Source organism: Rhinolophus sinicus, linkage group LG06, assembly GCF_036562045.2.
Source record: "Rhinolophus sinicus isolate RSC01 linkage group LG06, ASM3656204v1, whole genome shotgun sequence".
Taxonomy (NCBI): Eukaryota; Metazoa; Chordata; class Mammalia; order Chiroptera; family Rhinolophidae; genus Rhinolophus; species Rhinolophus sinicus.
Genome location: NC_133756.1, coordinates 25,637,042 through 25,656,696, shown reverse-complemented (window position 1 = coordinate 25,656,696; position 19,655 = coordinate 25,637,042). Strand labels below are relative to the sequence as shown.

The 19,655-nt window shown below is 44.1% G+C and overlaps 1 protein-coding gene across 12 annotated transcripts in view; it reads left to right on the top strand.

Moving 5' to 3' along the window:
* DAB1 (DAB adaptor protein 1) overlaps nt 1-19,655 on the top strand; it is a 1,100,137-nt gene that overhangs the window by 1,014,378 nt on the left and 66,104 nt on the right. For all 12 annotated transcript variants that reach the window (XM_019742545.2, XM_074334774.1, XM_019742544.2 and 9 more), the window contains 2 exons: nt 18,614-18,745; nt 19,361-19,480. In XM_019742545.2, the coding sequence (XP_019598104.1) occupies nt 18,614-18,745; nt 19,361-19,480 (252 nt within the window). The remainder of the gene's footprint in view (nt 1-18,613; nt 18,746-19,360; nt 19,481-19,655) is intronic.

The window sequence follows — 19,655 nt, the reverse complement described above, 5'->3', positions numbered from 1 at the left end:
TATTCATATAATTCTCATAACAGCTCTTGTGAGACGCACTAATTATTCCCATTATGCAGGTGAGAAAGCAAAGTCACAGAAGGTGAGTGACGAGCCCAGTTGTCACAGCTTGTGAATAGACCTTTCGCTCCTGAGCCTGTGCTCTTAAATACTGTGCCATAGTCTCTCCATTCTCCCCCCAGACTGCCCCCAGTGCTAGGGTCATAATAAATGAGAGTGTACATATAGTGCACTTAGCCCACAGGCCGGGCCGCATGCTAGTGGGGATTGTATCTCCAGTGTGCCCTCAAAGATAAACACAGATGGACATTAAAGTGGTGAAAACAGATTTTATTCAGGAACTATTAACAGTAGGGGAAAGAGCTGACCTCCATTCTGACTTATGCAGAGGCGACTAGGCATTTTAAAGGCAAAATGAGGGAGGGAGATGAGCAGGGGCTAAGAGTCAGCCCAGGGAAGTTTCAAAAAATTACAAAAGGGGGGCAGGTGAGATTAGTCCACATGAAACCCATCTGGGTTTACTGACTGGCGCTTACCCAACCTCAGGCTCCTCCCCTCCCACAGACACTGGGAGACAGAGGCCCAATCTTCAGGTATTGGCTGGAACAGACCGTAAATTCTTTTGGCAGCCTTGAGTTTTCTCAGGCAGGCACTTTAAGGGGGGCTAAGGTCATCCTCGTGATGTGACCTTGAGCTGTTAGAAACTGTGTTAGTGTTTGTTCGAGTCTTCACAGGCCAGGTTGCGGCCTGATAGAGAAAAGGGCTCAGAGCAGCCTGGCGAGGGCTTGGTCAAGGAGCGTCTTCTCAGTGGTGTGTTCTACTTCCCATGCCGGTCTATGGGATCCTCACACCAGCTGTGCTGAGTGAGCAAGCCACTGCCATGTGTGTGCGGATTCATGAATGGACACCCAGACAGGTGAGACAGGTGTCTAGATCATAGGTGATTGCGAATCAGAATGTTACGTGTTCTGAGCCCAGCAACCGAGGCAAGAGGCTCAGGGAGCACAGAGGGGGAGATAGCTACCCCAGCTGGGAAAGGAAACCCTTTCAGGAGTTCCTGGGAGCTAGTCCTTCAGTGGCTCAGCCCTGAAATTTCAATAGAATCCTCGCAATGACAGGGCAGGCCTCCACGTTTTGGCCCTGGTGTATGTGTCCTTTAGCTCGCACTGTAAAAGTCGCTGTGGCAGGGGCACACGGAAAGGCCTGCCGATGACCTCACATCTACAGCTTCCGAACACCCAACCCTAGAATTCCCAGAATTCCCGAGGCCACCTCTTCTGCTCTGGCATTTGCACGTGCCGCTGCCTGTGCATTGGAGTGCCCTTGTCCTCCTTTCTGTGCTGTAGCTCCTTACATTTTGTGAATTGGCCTGAATGCCTCCTCTTCCTGGCAGCCCGCCCCAGCAGGGTTAACTGCCCCTATTATGTTCCTCAGCCCAGTCCAGCACGTCGCTCTGTCTGAGAACTTACCACATCCCATTGCAATGGTCCAGGCGCCTGGGCGTGTCCTACAGACGGTTCCCGGAGGGCAGGGGCTGCCTCTGGTCCTGTGCATCTCAGATGACCTGTGCCTCCAGAGCATCCACCCCATAGCAGCCCTCAGTGAGTACTCTCTGAAAGGACAGCCGGTGCAGGATTCCAGGTTATTTAGCTCTGTGTCCAGGGTGCTTTCTGGCCCTCCCGGGGCCCCTGTAACTTACATCTGCTAAGAACCTGACAACTGACCAGTCTTCACGGTGGCCCTCTGAGACAGCATCTCACCGACGGGCACACCAAGGCCACTACATGTCTGTGACTTCCCTAGGGTCATACAATGGAGAAGAAAGGGGCAGAGCCAAGGAATGACCCAGACCCATCTGGCACACAGACCATGCTTACTCATAGATAAGGTGACCTAAAGCTTTATGCTTTGAGGTAGGAAACATACCCAGTTGTTTCCAAAAGCTCCAGTGCAGCTATTTAAACCACGAGGTGCACCGCCATCTTGGCTGCCACGACCAGCAAGGCCATTCAGGTTTTTTCATGATACAGACCCCCGTCTTCTGTTGCCAGAGAACTTTAACAAACTTCTGTGGGTCATAGATTGTGTGTCAGGAAGCAGGGGTGAAGGAAGGTAGGATTCATCTTCTGCTTACAAACATTTTGCCAGACTGTCCCCAGACCAGAGAGTCTGCCCGGGGCAGAAGGGTGGCGGTCCAAGTCCAGCTGCAGTCTGACCAGGGCCCTCAGGCCCTCCTCTCCAGCAGGACAGACAGGTTCACTTGTAACCATCTACACCTGTGAGCCACCCTCTGCAACGCTTCAGCTGTGCGTCCCCTTGGCACACTGCGTTCATGGCTTCCATCCCAAAGCCCTGAGCCAGGAGGGGAGGCTCAGCTCCCTGTCCTTCTCTAGCCTGAAGAAGGACTCCTTTTGCAGCCCGTTGGAAGGATCATCTACAGTTAAGATTAACAGCCGTTGAGTAGAAAGGAGCTAAACAATTTCACTGCCACCCCAATATTTTTTCTTTCTTTTTTTTATTAGTTTCAGGTGTACAAAACAATGCAATAGTTAGACATTTCACCCCCCACAAAGTGACAACCCCCTCCCCCAATCTGTTGCCCCTCTGACATCATATATATCTATTACAATTCCATTGACTCGATTCCCTATGCTGTACTCCATATCCTGTGACTATAGTATTAAATTACAGTTGACATACAATATTATTCAGCTTCAGCTTCAGGTATACAGTGCAGTGGTCAAGCATCTACACCGCCCATGAAGTGGTCTCCCTAATAAGGCATGTGCCCATCTGACACCCTACAAAATCTTTACAACATTATTGATTATATTCCCCAAAAAACTGTCTTTCGTGTCCCCGTGGCAATATTGTAGTTGCCAATTTATGCTAGCTACCCCAGTTTTTAACCTGCCCTTCAAACTCCTGCGTCCCTTTTCCCCTGCTACTTTCTCATTGCCACTTTCTGCCTAGCGTTGTATGGTCTAATAATCCCCAAATGATTGTCGTTCCTTATGTATAAAATGCTATTTCATAGGTTCACATCCCTTTGTTATCACTCTGGATGGAAGTCTTGATCCCTCCCACCATCATGGTCACTAATTGTTACCTAGGCATCTGCTACTAACTGAGTCAATCCAGGCCTCCATTCCTACCCTGTTCTTACCTTTATTATGGCACAAGTACCATAGTCACTTACTCATTCCACAAATCATTGCTGAGCCGCCACTAAGTGTCGAACTCTGTGCTGGGTGCTGGGATGCAATGGTGAGCCATTGACTGACACGGGGAATGCTTTCCTAGTCTTGGCAGACTAATGGAGGAAATAGATACGAACCAGGTAATCGTGCAAATGACGGGATAATTACAGACTGTGGTGAGTGTTAGGAAGAAAGGGAAAGGGTTTCTTTGAAAATATTAAACAAAGGCACCTGACTCCCTGTCTCCACAGAGAACGTGAGGTCCTCAAGGGCACAGATCTTGCCAGCTCTAGGGTTGTATCCCCAGCCTCCAGCGCAGTGAGACATAGAGTTTCTGGATCAAGGGAGATGCCCCATTACTTGAGTCGGGTTGGGGGCCAAGTCAGAGCTGGGCCAGCAGCTAGTGGCCCAGCTAAGTGACTAAGCCAGGCCACCGCACATCTGCCCTGGGTAAGCTATCTTGGATGCAGCTGAGTTGGCACAGAGATGAAACTGTGCCAGGAAGGAGGGGAAAGAGGGATAAGTGAGCAGATATCTGGGCATCACCGTTAAGGAGATAACCTGGTATAGCACAATAGGCATGAAGTCTGTCATTCCTCACACCGACTTTTAACTCCCGCTCAGAACTTCGCCATTGATTAAACATCGATTGGGCAGGTTGCTTAACTCCTTTGAGCCACAGTTTTCTCATCTCTAACAGGAAAACAATAGAGCTGAGGGTTAGAATTTATTCGCTCACGTCAATTTTGCCCTCTGAGACCCGAAGGTGAGTTGAAGGAGACGGCTGCGAGATGATGTTTGGTGCATTTTCAACGAAAGGGGCAATTTTGTGCTAATTTCTTTCACTGACAGTTCATTTTCCAAGGCAACAGGCTAACAAATCATGGGGCCAATTAGTGTAAGAAAAACAATTGATCGTGGTACTCCGAGAGCTCGGCCCAGCACTGCAATGGTTTGGCGGTGTATTTGGGGAAATGCTGCACAGCACTAAGTGGGACATAATTGGATAGATGCAGCTATAAATTGCACAGCGCTGGACACACTCAGCTTCTGACTTAAGTAGCAAGGTCTGGCAGTAATACTAGGAAAACTAAAGGGTTTGCTGCCCTGCATTGAAAAACAGAGCCAAGCTGGTAGGGACCAGTCCTGCCCCCTCATTTAACAGATGGGTAAATTAAGGCTCGCTGAGGGAGCAGAGATGGGACTAGCTACCTAAGATTTTGTTGTTTCACCACTGTATTCTCTTGGCAAACTCCTCAAACAAAGGGATCTGGTGATAAAACTCAGGAGATGACTCCATGCCTTTCCCAGGACCGCCATTACAAATTACCACAACTGAATGGCTTAAAAAACAAAAATGTATTGTCTCATAGTTCTAGAGGCTAGAAGTCTGAGATCAAGGTTTTGGCAAGGCTGATTCCTCCTGAGGACTGTCAGAGAGGATTTGTTCCATGCCTCCCTCCTAGTTTCTGGTGGTTTGCCAGCCCTCTTTGGTATTCCCTGGCTTTTAGATGCATCACCCCAATCTCTGTTTTCATATTCGCAAGGCATTCTCTTTGTGCCTGTGTCTGTGTCCGAATTTCCCCTTTTGATAAACACGCCAGTCATGTTGGATTAGAGGTATACATACCCTCTTCTAGGATGACCTAATTTTACATCTGAAGGACACTGTTTCCAAATAAGGTCACATTCTGCAGTACTGAAGTCAGGGACTTCAACATATGAATTTGGGGAGGGCACAATTCAACCTGTTACAATGACTGGCAATTTAGATAACAGACTCTTTGTGCTGGAGAGGAGCTGCTGTTTATTCAGCGTCACTAGCTGTCAGGCAGAATACTAGGAATGTTAGCAGCATGATTTTATTTAGTTCTCACCTCGGTCTAATGGAGTTATAGAGGAGGACACCAAGGTTCAGAGAAGCTAGGTAATTTATCCAAGGTGATACGAGTAGAATGGAATAGACCTGGATTTCAAATGCTCACCTCTGTCTATCCAAAGTCATGTGTTTCCTCAGCATCCAAGGAGCTTATTAAAATGGATCTCGGAAGCCATATTAACCGCGACCACCACCGTCTGTCCACCTCAATCTATACATGAAGACACCAGGATGTGGAATCCCAGTCTTCTCACTCCTAATCCAGCACTCTTTCCTATTGGCTGCCTTTTAGTCAATTCTTTTTTTTTTTGTAAGTTTCTGTCTGGCAAGCAAGACTTCATTGTGAACCAGGCAGCGGTTACCTTCAGACTGGTTACAACGCAAGAAGTAATTTTCCATTAAATATAATGCCCTCATTTCTGCAGTGACTTGTGGCAAAACATGCTGTTTCATTTCCATTCATCCACACTCATTTAGCTGCTTGCTATAATAATTTTACACCATAAGCTAAAATGTTGAAATCATTGGTTACATTACCGAACACCTACAATGGTTATGAGGATTCTTCCTTCAGAAAGAAACAGAAATAAAAATAAGAATTGTAGGAGAATGAAAATGGAGTCAGTTAAAATACATTCAAAACTGTACTCAAGTTCAGAGCAGCTGCCTGGGTTCTGGAGCCAGCCAAACCTGGCGGAAATCCAGGGTCTACCGTATCAGCATTATGACCTGGGGCACCTTACTCAACCTGTCTGTGTCTCAGTTACCTCAACAGGCAAAGTAGGGAAAATAATACGGAAGGTTGTTGGTTGAGTGAAGTAAATGATGATTCCGTATATAGAGTACCTGGCACAATGCCTAGCATATAGTTGGCACTCTCTGAATAGTACCCTTTTTTTTTTTCTTCAATATAATGAAAATAAAATCTGAGTCATTATGCATATTTGTAGAATCTTCCAAGTTTGGGATATTTTTTCCCCAGAGTTTCAGAAGTATAAATTTTTCTCATATTTATTCAAACTGAACTTTTAGAAAAGTACTGGCGGATGTTTATTTATGTCGCGAGAATGCAAGAAGGACAATGGAAATGGACAGCTCGGTCTGGAAGCTCTTCTAAGAATGCTAATCGTGCCCCTTCCTCTTGTGTTCTGGATCAATGCTTATCTGAGGTGAACTTGATAAAGGACTTTTATCTGCAGCCTACTCTTAATTAAGTCATTGAAGTGACCAGTGCCTTGGTTTTTCCTGTTCTCAGAGAGAGGTGGAGGGGGTGAGAGGTAGAGAAGGGAGCATGCTAAGATTTCATTTTTTTCTCCAACATATTATCATGAAAATGTTCAAACAAATGGGAAATTTTACCTTTTGCCATATTTGCTTTCTCTGACTCTTTCTCTTTAGATAGGTTAAAAGATCAATAGATAAGTAGACAGCTAGGTAATAAATAGCTGCATTAGATGTTCTCATTGCCACTGGGGTTTCGTTCGAGGCCCTTTCCTCTGACAGTGATAGGAGTATAGTTTTTAAATCATGAGTTCATATTGATATTTCCAATTCAAATTTAATCATTGGGTTATTTGTTATTTTTTTTTAATTTGTATCTCATTTTTCTTTCACTGAAAATCTTGCTTTCTAATAACACTGTATTCATGTATTTATTTTATCCTAATCTATACCCAAAACAAATATAAAATTGCAATTACAATATTAATAACTACTAAAATAAACCAGGAGTAGACTTCAATGCCAATGAAACTTACTAAAAGCCCCTATCAGCCTGAAATTCCTTAGGCAAGTGTGGGGGCAGAGCCCCAGAAAGTAGTTTCCAGGCTCTCGGCCTCACTTAGACAGGTGCTGGCTCAGGTAGTAAATGGCCATCAACTGTGATTGCATGGCCATCAGCTGTGGCTAGTTGGCCGTCAGCTGTAACCAGTGAGCCATTGGCCACTAATATAACTGCTGTGGCTACGCTAACAGAGAAGAGAGAGAAAGAATGGGGGCTAGCAAGAAGATGGTGGCTGGGCTGGCAAGTGTGGATGGCGGTTTGCGGACAGTGTGGATCCAGCCTCCAGTGAGAGTATAGTGCCGCCAGAGAGAGAATATAGTGGTATGACTCCCCCATCTATGGCTCCGTGGGTGTTCCTTTTTGGCCTCACCATATCCTGCGTTCTTGTATGGGGAGCGGGACCAGAGACCCCGCAGGCCTCCCTGCATGACAAATGGCGCAGCGAGCAGGGTATGGTGCCGGCCAAAACTCTCCAAAGGACGGTGGAGCAGTTTGTGCGTGTGAACACCCAGTCTGAGGAAGACCAGGAGGAGCAGCTGCCGGAGAGCTGGACCGCCGTGGAGGGGTGGGAGGACGTGGACGGTTCTCCCACCAGCACAGGAAAAGCCATGCAGCTGCTGGAGAGATGGAGCCCCGTGGAGAGGTGGAAAGATGTGGACGGTTCCCCAACCAGCATAGGCCGGAGAAAGCAAAGGTTATTGTGGCCCTGTGGGCCGGGAAGTTCCTGCTCAGGCAGCCCGGATGCAGGACTTATAGTCCCAGGAGGTAACGCTTGCTGAGTCCTCCGTGGGAGATGAGGGTGAGGTCAAGGTCGTCCCTCACCCCCAGGACAGCCCTGGTGAATGACTATGGACTATGGGGAATTGCCTTCCATCCCTAATTTAATGGACCGCTTGACTGTTTGTTTGGGAACTGTTGTTAGTGGAACTGGGGGATATTTGCTTTTGTCTGTTGACTGGCCGCCATTGAGAATATGTAAGCACCTTGATTGTGAGTCGCTGTTGTTCCAGCAGGGTACCCTGAGAGGCCCGGGGAGAGTGGCAGTGCCCTGAGAGCCCTGGCTGAGTCCAGGAAGTGTGGCTGTGCCCACAGAGAGTGGCAGTGCCCTGAGAGCCCTGGTCGTGTCCAGGAAGTGTGGCTGTGCCCACAGAGAGTGGCAGTGCCCTGAGAACCCTGGCTGAGTCCAGGAAGTGTGGCTGTGCCCTGAAGATGCCCTGGCTGTGCCCAGGAAGTCGGGCTGTATCCCAGAGAGAGTGGCAGTGCCCTGAGAAATCCTAGCTGTGTCCAGGAAGACAGGTGGTACCCTAAGAAGTCCAGGAAGTCTGGCCGTGCCCAGAAGCACTGGTGGTGCCCTGAGAAACCCTGGCTGTGCCCGGGAAAACTAGTGGTACCCTAAGAAGTCCAGGAAGTCTGGCTGTGCCCAGAAGTACTGGTGGTGCCCTGAGAAACCCTGGCTGTGCCCAGAGAGCCTGGCTGTGTCCAGGATATTGCATTCACCTTCAGGCTCCTCGCACAGGGCCCCTCGCGGAAGACGCTTGTCGCGTAGATTGTGAGGCGAGAGCCTGTAGGGGTGGAGTGTGGGGGCAGAGTCCCAGAAAGTAGTTTCCAGGCTCTCGGCCTCACTTAGACAGGTGCTGGCTCAGGTAGTAAATGGCCATCAACTGTGATTGCATGGCCATCAGCTGTGGCTAGTTGGCCGTCAGCTGTAACCAGTGAGCCATTGGCCACTAATATAACTGCTGTGGCTACGCTAACAGAGAAGAGAGAGAAAGAATGGGGGCTAGCAAGAAGATGGTGGCTGGCCTGGCAAGTGTGGATGGCGATTTGCGGACAGTGTGGATCCAGCCTCCAGTGAGAGTATAGTGCCACCAGAGAGAGAATATAGTGGTATGACTCCCCCATCTATGGCTCCGTGGGTGTTCCTTTTTGGCCTCACCATATCCTGCGTTCTTGTATGGGGAGCGGGACCAGAGACCCCGCAGGCCTCCCTGCATGACAGCAAGTCACTTCTTTGAGCCTGTTTTAGGGATAATGATGGATACTGTATTGTTCAGAAGTCTCTCCGTTGCACATAATATAAAACTCACCTTAAACAATCATAAGCAACAAAAGGAATTCACTGATTTCTACAGGGTTCACCAAAAGCTACAGGGTTAAATTTCCCAGGCCTGAGGGAGCCAGGTTCTTAGATAACGTCATAGAGTTTGAAACTCTCTCACCTCAGCTCTTCTCTCTTTTCTGGTTACTTGATTTCACAGTAGATTCTCTTTCTCACATCCCTTTGCTGCTGCAAACCTATTATCTGTTTAGCTCTAAGGAAGGCCTCACCTGAGGGAACCATGCCTGGGGAGTGAATGCTACATAACACGGCCATTAGACTGATCATCTTAAACTCAGTTGCCTGGGAAAAGACGCAAAGTAATTAAGAGCCTACCATCTACCAGATACACTGCTAGACCCTTCAAGTGATCTTCCTCACATCCCTATAAGGGACGGATTGTTTCCATTTCACAGGTGAAAAAACTGAAGCTCAGTGACATCAGGTGACTTGCCCATGGCCTCAAAGCTGAAATTCAGATACTTCCAATGTACTACATGCACTTTGGAAATGGGGACAGGGCAACACAGTATACAAAGTACTCTGAGTATTTAGCAGAAAAAGATCAAAGAATCTCTCTCTTTCTCTCTCTCTCTGTCTCTGTCTCTCTCTCTCTCTCTCTCTCTCCTCCCCCACCCACCCCCTCCCAGCTTTGAGAGCCCAGGGTGCATCTTACCATCTCAGTATCTCCAGGGCCTAGTGTACCTTAGTACCAAAGGGCTTTGGGGAATTGAATGAGAGCAAACCCAATTTACTAACAGTGGTAATGCTGTAGCCACATTCTTGGTCATGGGATATGGAAGTTTGATTGAACCCCAGTGTTAGGAAACTAGTGTTTCACGTAGAAGCCAGTTTTCTCTTTAAAGGGATTTTTACTTCTCCTGAGCAGAAATCTGCTTCATTGTCCCTTTGGTGATTGTTAGTTGATTAAGCACACCGGGCTCCGCTTTTCCTGTTAGACAAATTTAAGTCCAAATCATAGGTCTAGGATACACTCAGCTGTTAATAGTTAACTAGTTCATCTTCCTATTTTTAGGCGAGGGCTTCACTCCTGTCTTTCCAGTGTTGTGTGTTTATAACGTGTGTGGAGAACTACTGAGAAGCTGTCTTTTATAACTGTTGTTTTGTTATGAAACTTAAAAAGGATGTAAAGTGTTGAGAGCAAAAAAGGACATGAGTACTTATTGAATCCAACCTTGTCATTTTCACAGCTGAGAAAAGGAAGGCTTCGAGAGAGAAACAAATGCATAAATAGGTGAAAAGGGGTTGGGTGGAGGGTCTGGGGAAAGACTTGGACTCTGGATCCTGCTGGCAGATTCATTCGTTCATTCAAATTATTCATTAAAATATGTACTGGCAAGCTCAGAGAGCCAGAAAGAAGAATGTCATTGCCAGGGGCGGGGGCAAGTGGGGAATGAAGAGTTAATGTTTAATGGTAGATTGTCAGTTTGGGAGGGGGAAAAGGTTCTGGAGCTGGATGGTGGTAGCAGTTGCGGAACAATGCAAATGTAATACCACAGAACTGTACACTTAAAAATGGTTGAGATGGTAAAATTATGTCATGTATATTTTACCACTAAAAATATACAGAGGGTGCCAAAAAAAATGTATACACATTTTAAGAAAGGAAAAAACTATTAAAATTGTAATACTCAATATATACCAATAACAAAAGATGAATACAAGTCACGTTTGACTTCTGCAGTTACAAGAGGTGCTCAAAGTGGTTCCCATAAGCATCCAGATAGTTCTGATTACGGTGAACTACTGCTTGAGCAACGTTGACCAAAGTGTCCACTTGCATACAATTTTTTGGGCACCCCTGGTATACATACTGAATCCTTACGGTATGTTAGGCCTGTACTTAATGCCCAGGATTGTGTCCAGTGTTTTCACCAAAAGCATCTTTGCTGTAAACATCTTTGCCACAAGCGTTTTCCCTGTGAACATTTTTGCCACACAATTAATTAGTCATAAGAATTTCCCTGTACTAGATAAAATGACTGTTTGACAGTTCAGTTTACACTTGGCAGACTTAATGTATACAAGCCAGTTGTCAGTTTGGTGTCATTTTTCTTATATAAACCTTATACAGTGATGAGTAGACATGATGGTCTTAAAATAACAACTATGTGTAAAGCTAGATTGCATACTATGCTAGAAAATGATAACTTAGTTTGCAAATCCTTCAGTGAGCACATTATCCCCTTCCAGCCGGTAAAACAAAAAGTTTGCCAAGCTATGGCAAATATAAAAGAGGTGGCTACTAATTCACAACAGTCTCCGAGAGTATTAATGTTCGATTCTTTAGTTGGAAACTGATACCTCTCTTAATGAAGGAAGAAATTGTAGGAAAAAAGAAAAAATGCATTGCTAAATGAGGAGACAAATCAACAAGCAAAATAAAAATAAAAATAAATGTATAATAATGTGAACAAAAGACTTTAAAGACAATGCATTTTCATTTTTTGCAATCAAGTTGTTTATTTATTTATTTTTTTATTGGGGAATGGTGTACTTCTCCACAGCCCATCAGCTCCAAGTCGTTGTCCTTCAATCTAGTTGTGGAGGGCGCAGCTCAGCTCCAAGTCCAGTCGCTGTTTTCAATCTTTAGTTGCAGGGGGCGCAGCCCACCATCCCATGTGGGAATTGAACCGGTAACCTTGTTGTTGAGAGCTCGCGCTCTAACCAACTGAGCCAACCGGCCACCCCCTTTGATATGTTTTAAGTACTAGATAGACATAATCAAAATTGGCAGATTTTTTTCTCAATCCCTTCACTCTATGGTACAACTATTAGAACAGAGGCCAGCAAAAGTGGATGACGAGGGACTGAGGCTATTGTATGAATCCATGCTGGAAATCATGGCTGTGACCTGGGTCTGGGGGTGGAGATGAAGAGGAATGGACAAAGTGAAAGATGTTTGGGAGGTGAGATTGACAAGACTTGGTTATGGGCGGGGTGAAACTGAAGGAGGCTGAATGGGCTCAAGGATGGTTGTAAAAATGGATCGATGATGGTGCGTGCAGTAAAATCATTAAATTGCAATAGGAAAGAAAAAGCCATCATATGTTTTTTCTTTATTTTAATGCTTGTTTGTATTTTATGTAACTAGTATAAATTAGTATAAGTAATTTTTTAAAAAATTATATAAATAAGAAAAAATTCAGATTTTAAAAATCTAGTAATTCTAACTTTTAAGAGAGAACCCTTGTTAAGATTTTGTTGGATGTACTTCTAAAGTTTTTATACACATAGATATGGATATGCATACTTTTTTTTCAAAAACAGGAACATATTAAATACATTATTTTGTGATATGCTTTTTCTTTTCATTCAACAGGACATTGTGGTTAGAGTTCCATTACAAAAAAATACATATGTTCCCACAATGATTTTCAGTTTCTCCATATTACTTCATTTTATAGAGAAATGCAATTTCTTTGACCAATCAGTTAATGCTCAACATTTCTATTCTAATAGCACTTCAGGGAATGTATCTTACATCCAAGTCTTTGCCCACATTGTACATTATTTTCAAATAATTGAATTCGTGCAAAGAGATTCATAGGGTCAAAGTTTATACATGTCCTTTAGGCTTTGAAACATACAGCCAGTCTGCCCTCCAGAAAAGTTGCACCATATCACACAGCCACAAATAACAAAAGTAACCATATTGGCCAATGCTTAGCTAGCCCTTACTATGTGCTGTGTGCTGTTTCAAGCAGGCCCATGAGAGAGGTATTATTATTTTCCCCATTGTATGCATAGGAAACTAGTAGCCAAGAGAATGTTCCCCCACACCTTTGTCAACACTGGGTTTCTTTCTTTCTGTTTGTTTGTTTGTTTCTTTCCTTAATCTGGTGTATTAAAAAAAATTGCATCTTGGTTAGGGGGCAAGGGTGGAAAAAAACATGGCATCTCATTTATACCTGGTATGTTTTATATGAATCAATTTAATATTACCAACAGCCTTTTGGATTCTATATCAGTCTTCATATTATACAAAAAGAGAAAGCAACGCTCAGAAAATTAGAGCGATGTGTCCCAAGCCGTATATCTGCTAAATGATAGAGCTTAGATTTGAATTGTGTTCTCTGTGCTCCCAGAGTCCGTATTCTTTCCTCTGTAATCACACGGCCTCTTCAGCTAGAGACTAGGATATTTAGAAATTTAATTTTGTCCTTGAGTAAAGCCTTCTGGAAGATTTCAGGATGGGAACTCAAGGAAGAGTTCTGACCTGCTGCATTTAGCATTTGACGATGGGGTTCCTGGGGGCTGGTACACAGGTTACCTCCCAGCCTCATTGGCACTGTAATGCAGCAAACACATCCAAAAATATGTTCCTAGAAAAGAGAAAGGCCTTTACAATGGGCCTGGGCCTCCCTTTGTCTTGTGAGGTTTTAACTACTATAATTGCTTGTAGTGTGTTTTTCATACATCTATTTTTATTTTGTGTCTGTCTGCATAGCTGCTTTTTTGTTTTGTTTGTTAACTCCCTTGAATTCTGGTGGGTATTTGTCCTGGGAATAGTATTGCATCAGGAACGCACAAACTCTCATACACACATACACACACAATAATAATATGAAGGCTAAATGGAGTAGAATTTATTCTTTAAAAAGCGCTAATGGTAAAGTCTGAGCAGATGACTTTCTAATCCATACTGTATTTAATTGGCTGTATTGAACCATAGTACAAATTAAGTCTTCTCTGTAATTTATTCTGTCAGATGGTAACCCTCCAAACAATTTGATACTTCATTTAAACATTGGTAAATGGCTCATGGAAATGCTAAGGGGGAAAAAAGGATTTAATGATGATCAGATAAGAATCCCTCTGTTCACAGAATGAATCCTATGTGAAATGTCATGAATTAAATTAACCCAAGTCAATCATTCATTGAACATTTATTGAGCAACTACCTTGTCCACTGTGTGTCTTCAAATGACTCGGTTCTTCCTTCCTTCTTTTTTTAATCTACCAAACATTATTTAGCATTTATTATTCAACAGGAATGGTATTGGGAGCTGGGATAAGACTAAGGAGAACCAGACATCCATCTTTCTCTTAAGGAGCTAACATCCCCAAGGTGGAGAGAAAACATGTTCTCAGGACCTAGAGGCTTTTACATGCTCATTTCTTTCTGCCTAGAATGGTCTTTTCCCCTGATTTTCTGGGGACTCCCCTTTCACCCTTTGAGGCTCAGTTCGAGGTCAGCTCCTTTGTCAAGACTTCGCTGGTGCTCTTCCCCTTTCGTGCTCTGAGCCTATGCAGCACCCTATGCACACATTTAATATAAAGCTTGTCTTATAGTGTGGTTGTTAGTTTCTTTGCCTCCCTGTTTTATGCCACTGCAAGGTCCTTGAGGAAGGGGCTGTTTCGATATCTAGAGAGATGGAGCACTTAGTGTGAGTCCTGGAACATAATAGGTGCTCAATAAATACATATGGTGTGAATAACTGGATGAACAGAGGAATGTGAAACAAAATTAAGAGGTGTGAAACATCCTAGATACAAGGGCAAATACAATGCAATGAGATCTGGGGATAGGAATTAGGACTAAGGGCAATGAAGTCGGAAGTTTCCTTGGACGAGCAGGATGTTGGAGCCAGGCATTGAAACACAGATGTGATACAGTTCTGTGGAGTCGATGAAGTGTGAGTCAGGGGATGAACAGCGAGAACAGGAGGGAAATCAATGGGGCCGATGGCACAGAGGTGGGAAAGTACAGACTCCCAAGGGGGGGGCGGGGGCGGTGAGGACTTCTTCAGGTTCTCTGCAGCCTAGGTTACCTGAAGTTCACTCGTGGGCAGAAGGTTGGATTGAGGAGGCTGATCTCTGAATTGTCCTTGGAGTTGTTCAGTATGAACTTTCATCCACACTGTAAGGGAGAGGGTTCAGAATGGGAGGAATCATGAAGCTGTGGCAGAGAGAGAGTATTCTTGAAGCCTCTATTTTTAAAAGCAGATACCTGCTTTGATTTTTGGCAGTGCTTTAATATCTGGACTGTTTTCCCAAGACAAAATATCGTTTTCCTAAAGAAATGTGGAAGAAGGACAACCAAAATCTGCCTGTCCTCCACCCTCTCCCTCCCACCCCAGCCCGGTATTGTCTGCTGCCTCCAGAACAACCGGCAACGCCCCAGAAAGTCCCCACAGAAATACCCCGGGGTGAAGCAGTCCTTACCTCCCTCACCTCATCGTTCCAGCCTTGGCTGCTCAACAGATACCACAGATGGCCTAGCTCTTAAGAGTAAACGTCCACAACACGCTGTCTTGACCTTTTCCTTTGAGATGCTTATAGCTGGCCTTGACCCCAAACCTTCTGACATATGACCCTTTCTGACCTCAGTTAACTGCCAGAATCCAGAACAGCCTCAGCTGTGCTTCCCTACACAGAGGTCCCCTCCCTCATCCCAGCTTGTCAGGGATGTTGGACTAGGGAGTCAGGAGTCTAAGGAAAGGAGACCTTGATTCTGCATAACTGTGTTCCTTTTCTTCAGTTTTTTTTGTTTGTTTGTTTGTTTGTTTTTTGTTTTTGGTGTGCTGAGTGGGAAGAACAGGGCCTGGGTTTAGTACTGGTCCTGCCGGAACTCTTTCTGACCCTCAGTCCTTTCATGAATAAACTCAGCGTTGAAATCCAAGATGTTTAAGGTTCCTCTGGCTCCAACTGTCTTTGATTGCACTGATAAAATCTACTTGAAGTCATGGAGCAATTTTGAGGCTCAGTGAGCAAGTATTTGCAAGATCCTCTTAGTTGCCAAGATGAATGTGATAATACGACTGTGGGATTAGCCGGATTCTAATATATTTGTATTTCCAAGTATCTATATTATGTCTGCACGATTAAGGGTGGAGGAAAGTGGAGACATATCCCCTCTCTGACTCTTAGTTTCCAAATGAATGAGCCACTTTCAGAGCAATCCTTTTAAACATGTCATAAAATTAACTATGGGAAAAGATGATGTTACACAAATCTCAAAGCACTTCACACACACACTTTGTGAAGCAATATTAGGTACTATCAGGCATTCAAAATGTTTTGATTTTAAAACACTTAATGAAGATTCCCAGATAAATTGAAACATCTCCATCTGCTGTCTTGCATAGTAGGTGATATTTTACCATTGCGCAATCATCTCCAAATCTAATTCCACTAGGAAGACTTCTAATCGCAGTTTAATTTTAGAGCAATAGTCTACTTGGCAATCAATAAGGTACTGTCGTCAAACTTTGATTTAATAGGAGACGTTGGATAGCATTCTCCACATTATGCGGAAAGGGAAATACTTTCAGGAAAGGGAGAAAAGGAGAAAGTCTCTGTGCCCCACTTCCCCTGCTGCATACCACTCGAGCTCACAAAAGCCTATAAATCAATATCCCCATGTTGTGTGAATAGAAGTCTCATCAATTTTACATCATTAACATCATGAAAAAGCTACTGCTCATTGAGCAATTTTCCTCTCCTAGCTAAATATGTCCTCTTAATAAAATAAGAATAAATGGATTTGATTATTTTACTAACAAACACTTCCTTCTTCATCAACCTTATTTGTGTTGAAATCCACTAGAATTATACAGTTGTCTTATGGTCACTTGAGCTTGGTTGACTGGGCAATGATACCTACCACTCTCCAAGCATGATGTCTGGTGGGCAGTGGGCAACCTGGACAGGGTATGAAGCTGAAAGGAAAATCCTGAGGGAAGTAAAGAGGACAGTGAATGATCAGACTCTGTAAGATTAAGGTGCAGCAGCAAATTCTACTGCAGGAATAATTCATAACGTCAGAAGCCTGGAAAGATGGTGATAGGCTGGGAATGGATGGTTTGGAAGGCCAGGGCCAGTGGTCCAAAACTAAGGTGATGGCTGCCATGAGAGGCAGATGCCCACTGTCCTCAGAGCCTGGCTGTGTGATGCAAGGCGCTAATGGCTAAAGGATCTGGGGAGATGGGACAAGCCTTAGAGAATATCTATTCCAATTGTTCCCACCGTTTTTATAATTAAGTCCCTGTTGTGTTACATGTCTCCCTCCCTCCATGGGCTCAGTAAGGAGGAAGATTGTGTCCACCAAAGGAAAATGCATTTATCATCATTCACTCCCCTATGTGAATTATTCGAGCCCATAGCTAATTTCCAAAGAGAATCTGTTCAAAGATTAGTTAAGGCGTACAGGAGTAACCTGATACAATTCCAAATAAACTTGGTGTTTCCATTTGCATACACAATGAAATGCGTAGTCTTATAATGAATAGTTTATAAATTTGTTTAGCTTTTTGAGATGTTGAAAATTGCTTGGGAGTTCTTTTTAATTACCTTTAATGACCCTAATAGATCCAGGGCTTTGGGTTAGGAGTCACTGATCTGGTACAAACATCTCGTTTAATAGAGGCATAAACTGATGTCCAGAGAGGTGCAGTGAGTGCCTTATGATTGCATAGTGGCTAGAATTCAAGCTTCTTAACACCCAATATAATGAAAATTCCCTTAAAGTTGTAAGAACTTCAAACGCTTCATATAACGCCCAAATGCGTGCATAACCCTTTACAGAGAACTGTTTAATGAAGGTTTCTTTATAAGTAGGTTTAAAATGAGGAGGAAAATGGCTGTAAAGATCACCATCACCAACTGGATGGTGAACATTATTTGTTGAGGCTTAGATAATAAAGGCAGGGAAGTCAGTTTCAAATTACTGATCACCTATCCCAGTTTACCTTAGTTCAACAACCCTGGACCGAGCACAGTGCAAAGTGGTAGGATGACAGAGATGAGGAAGACAGAGCCTGGCGGGGAAGACAGACAAGGAATCAGACAAACGTATCAGAAAAGGGAGGTGTGTGCAAACAGGAGCCCAGGAAGCTGTATGTGAGCACTCCTTCAGGAGTGTCGGTATCACTAGATACTGAAGTTCTGTGGAACCACAAAAGAAGGAGGAATTATTTCTGGAGGGAGAGGGAAGGCAAGCCTCGTTCAGGGGAGGTTTCACAGAGGGGGTGCTGTTTCAAATGGCCTTTGTTAAGAGGAGTAAGATTCAGGCAAGTGGATAAAAGAATGGGTGTTACAGACAGAGGGATCAATTCATGAAAGCCACAGATATACGGGGACCCCACCTCTAGCCCAGATGGTGACTTTGGACAATATAAAGTGTTTGTTCCTCTGGAAACTCTATTACCATGTGTCAGAAAATTGTTGCTAACCACGCAAAGCCATGGTTCTGTGAAGGTGAATGGCGCCCCCTGTGGTCGCACAGTCTGCTTCCAAGGCAAGCAGAGGCCCTGGGTTTGTGAGTGTATTAAATATCAAGTCAGAACTTAGACGGGGCTGTGTCATGAAGAAAGATGTAGCAGAAGCCTGCACCACGGAAGGAGATGGACTGGCTCTGGCAGGCTGGAGGGAGCCACCGCCCCAGGTGCCCTTTCAGCATATGAGCAGTTCTATCTAGTCTGTATCTCTCCCATCACAGCACTAAGACCGTGGAGGGAAGCCTCCACTTATCAAGGGCAGGCACAGCTCTTTTTCCTTCCATCTGGACCAAACAGCTTTTCCAAAGCCCTTTGGGCCTGTTCATACACGCAGCTGAAACACATCTCTTATTGATCAACCGCTCGAAGGGAAAGTCCCCTGAAATGCACTCTTCCTTTTGTGTCTCATAGGCCCTTCAGCATCACCATGCTGTTCACGAAATTTCCTACATTGCAAAGGACATCACAGATCACCGCGCCTTTGGATACGTTTGTGGAAAGGAAGGGAATCACAGATTTGTGGCCATAAAAACAGCCCAGGCGGTGAGTACCCCATCCAAGGAGGGCGCCTTTCCTTATAACTTTAGGGGACAGCACGGTCTCACTGCTGGTCTGAAGGCCCACTCTGATGTATGACAAAGTGACGCTGATGCTCAGCTTCCCGCCTAGAAAAGATAAACAGCCTTGAAGCAAGGAAACTCGCTCATGCCTATCCTTGATGGTGGCGTTTTTCCTAATGGGTGTTTCATAATGACTAATTATTTTTCTTTCTGATTAAGCTGAATGGAGGCACAGTATATAGATAAGTTTCCTTGTGTTCATAGCCTCATTTAGAAAGAAAATAAGAGAAAACAAATAGCTATTTTGCATAAAGCCTACCCTAATTTTATTGTATCCGAAATTACTAATAAATAAAAGCATTGCCTTTTATGCTTATGATTATTATGAATTTGCAAATATAATTAGTTGAAGAAATGAACTTTATCCTAGATGCAATTTGCCAAACCAATATAAACAAGGTAGAATTAATTAAAGATGGAATGCTTTCAGTTTAATCAAAAAAGGAAGGGCTGTAGGTTGTAGCCGGAAGAAACAGAAATTAGTAGTTGCAAATAGTCCCATTTCCTTATTAATGCTTTTTACCACCTTTTATTCCAGGCTGAACCTGTTATTCTGGACTTGAGAGATCTCTTTCAACTTATTTATGAATTGAAGCAAAGAGAAGAATTGGAAAAAAAGGCACAAAAGGATAAGCAGTGTGAACAAGCTGTGTATCAGGTATGCCTGTGAATTTATACCGGTTCCAGAGAAGTGTGGGGCTTAAAATAAACAGATGTTAAAACTGACAGTCAGGGCTTTTCCTCCTGCCACCAAGTAGAAATAAATAAAGATGAAAGGTTCCCATGGAAATTATAGGCACCTAAAGCAAGCCATTAGACATGGTCCCTTATTC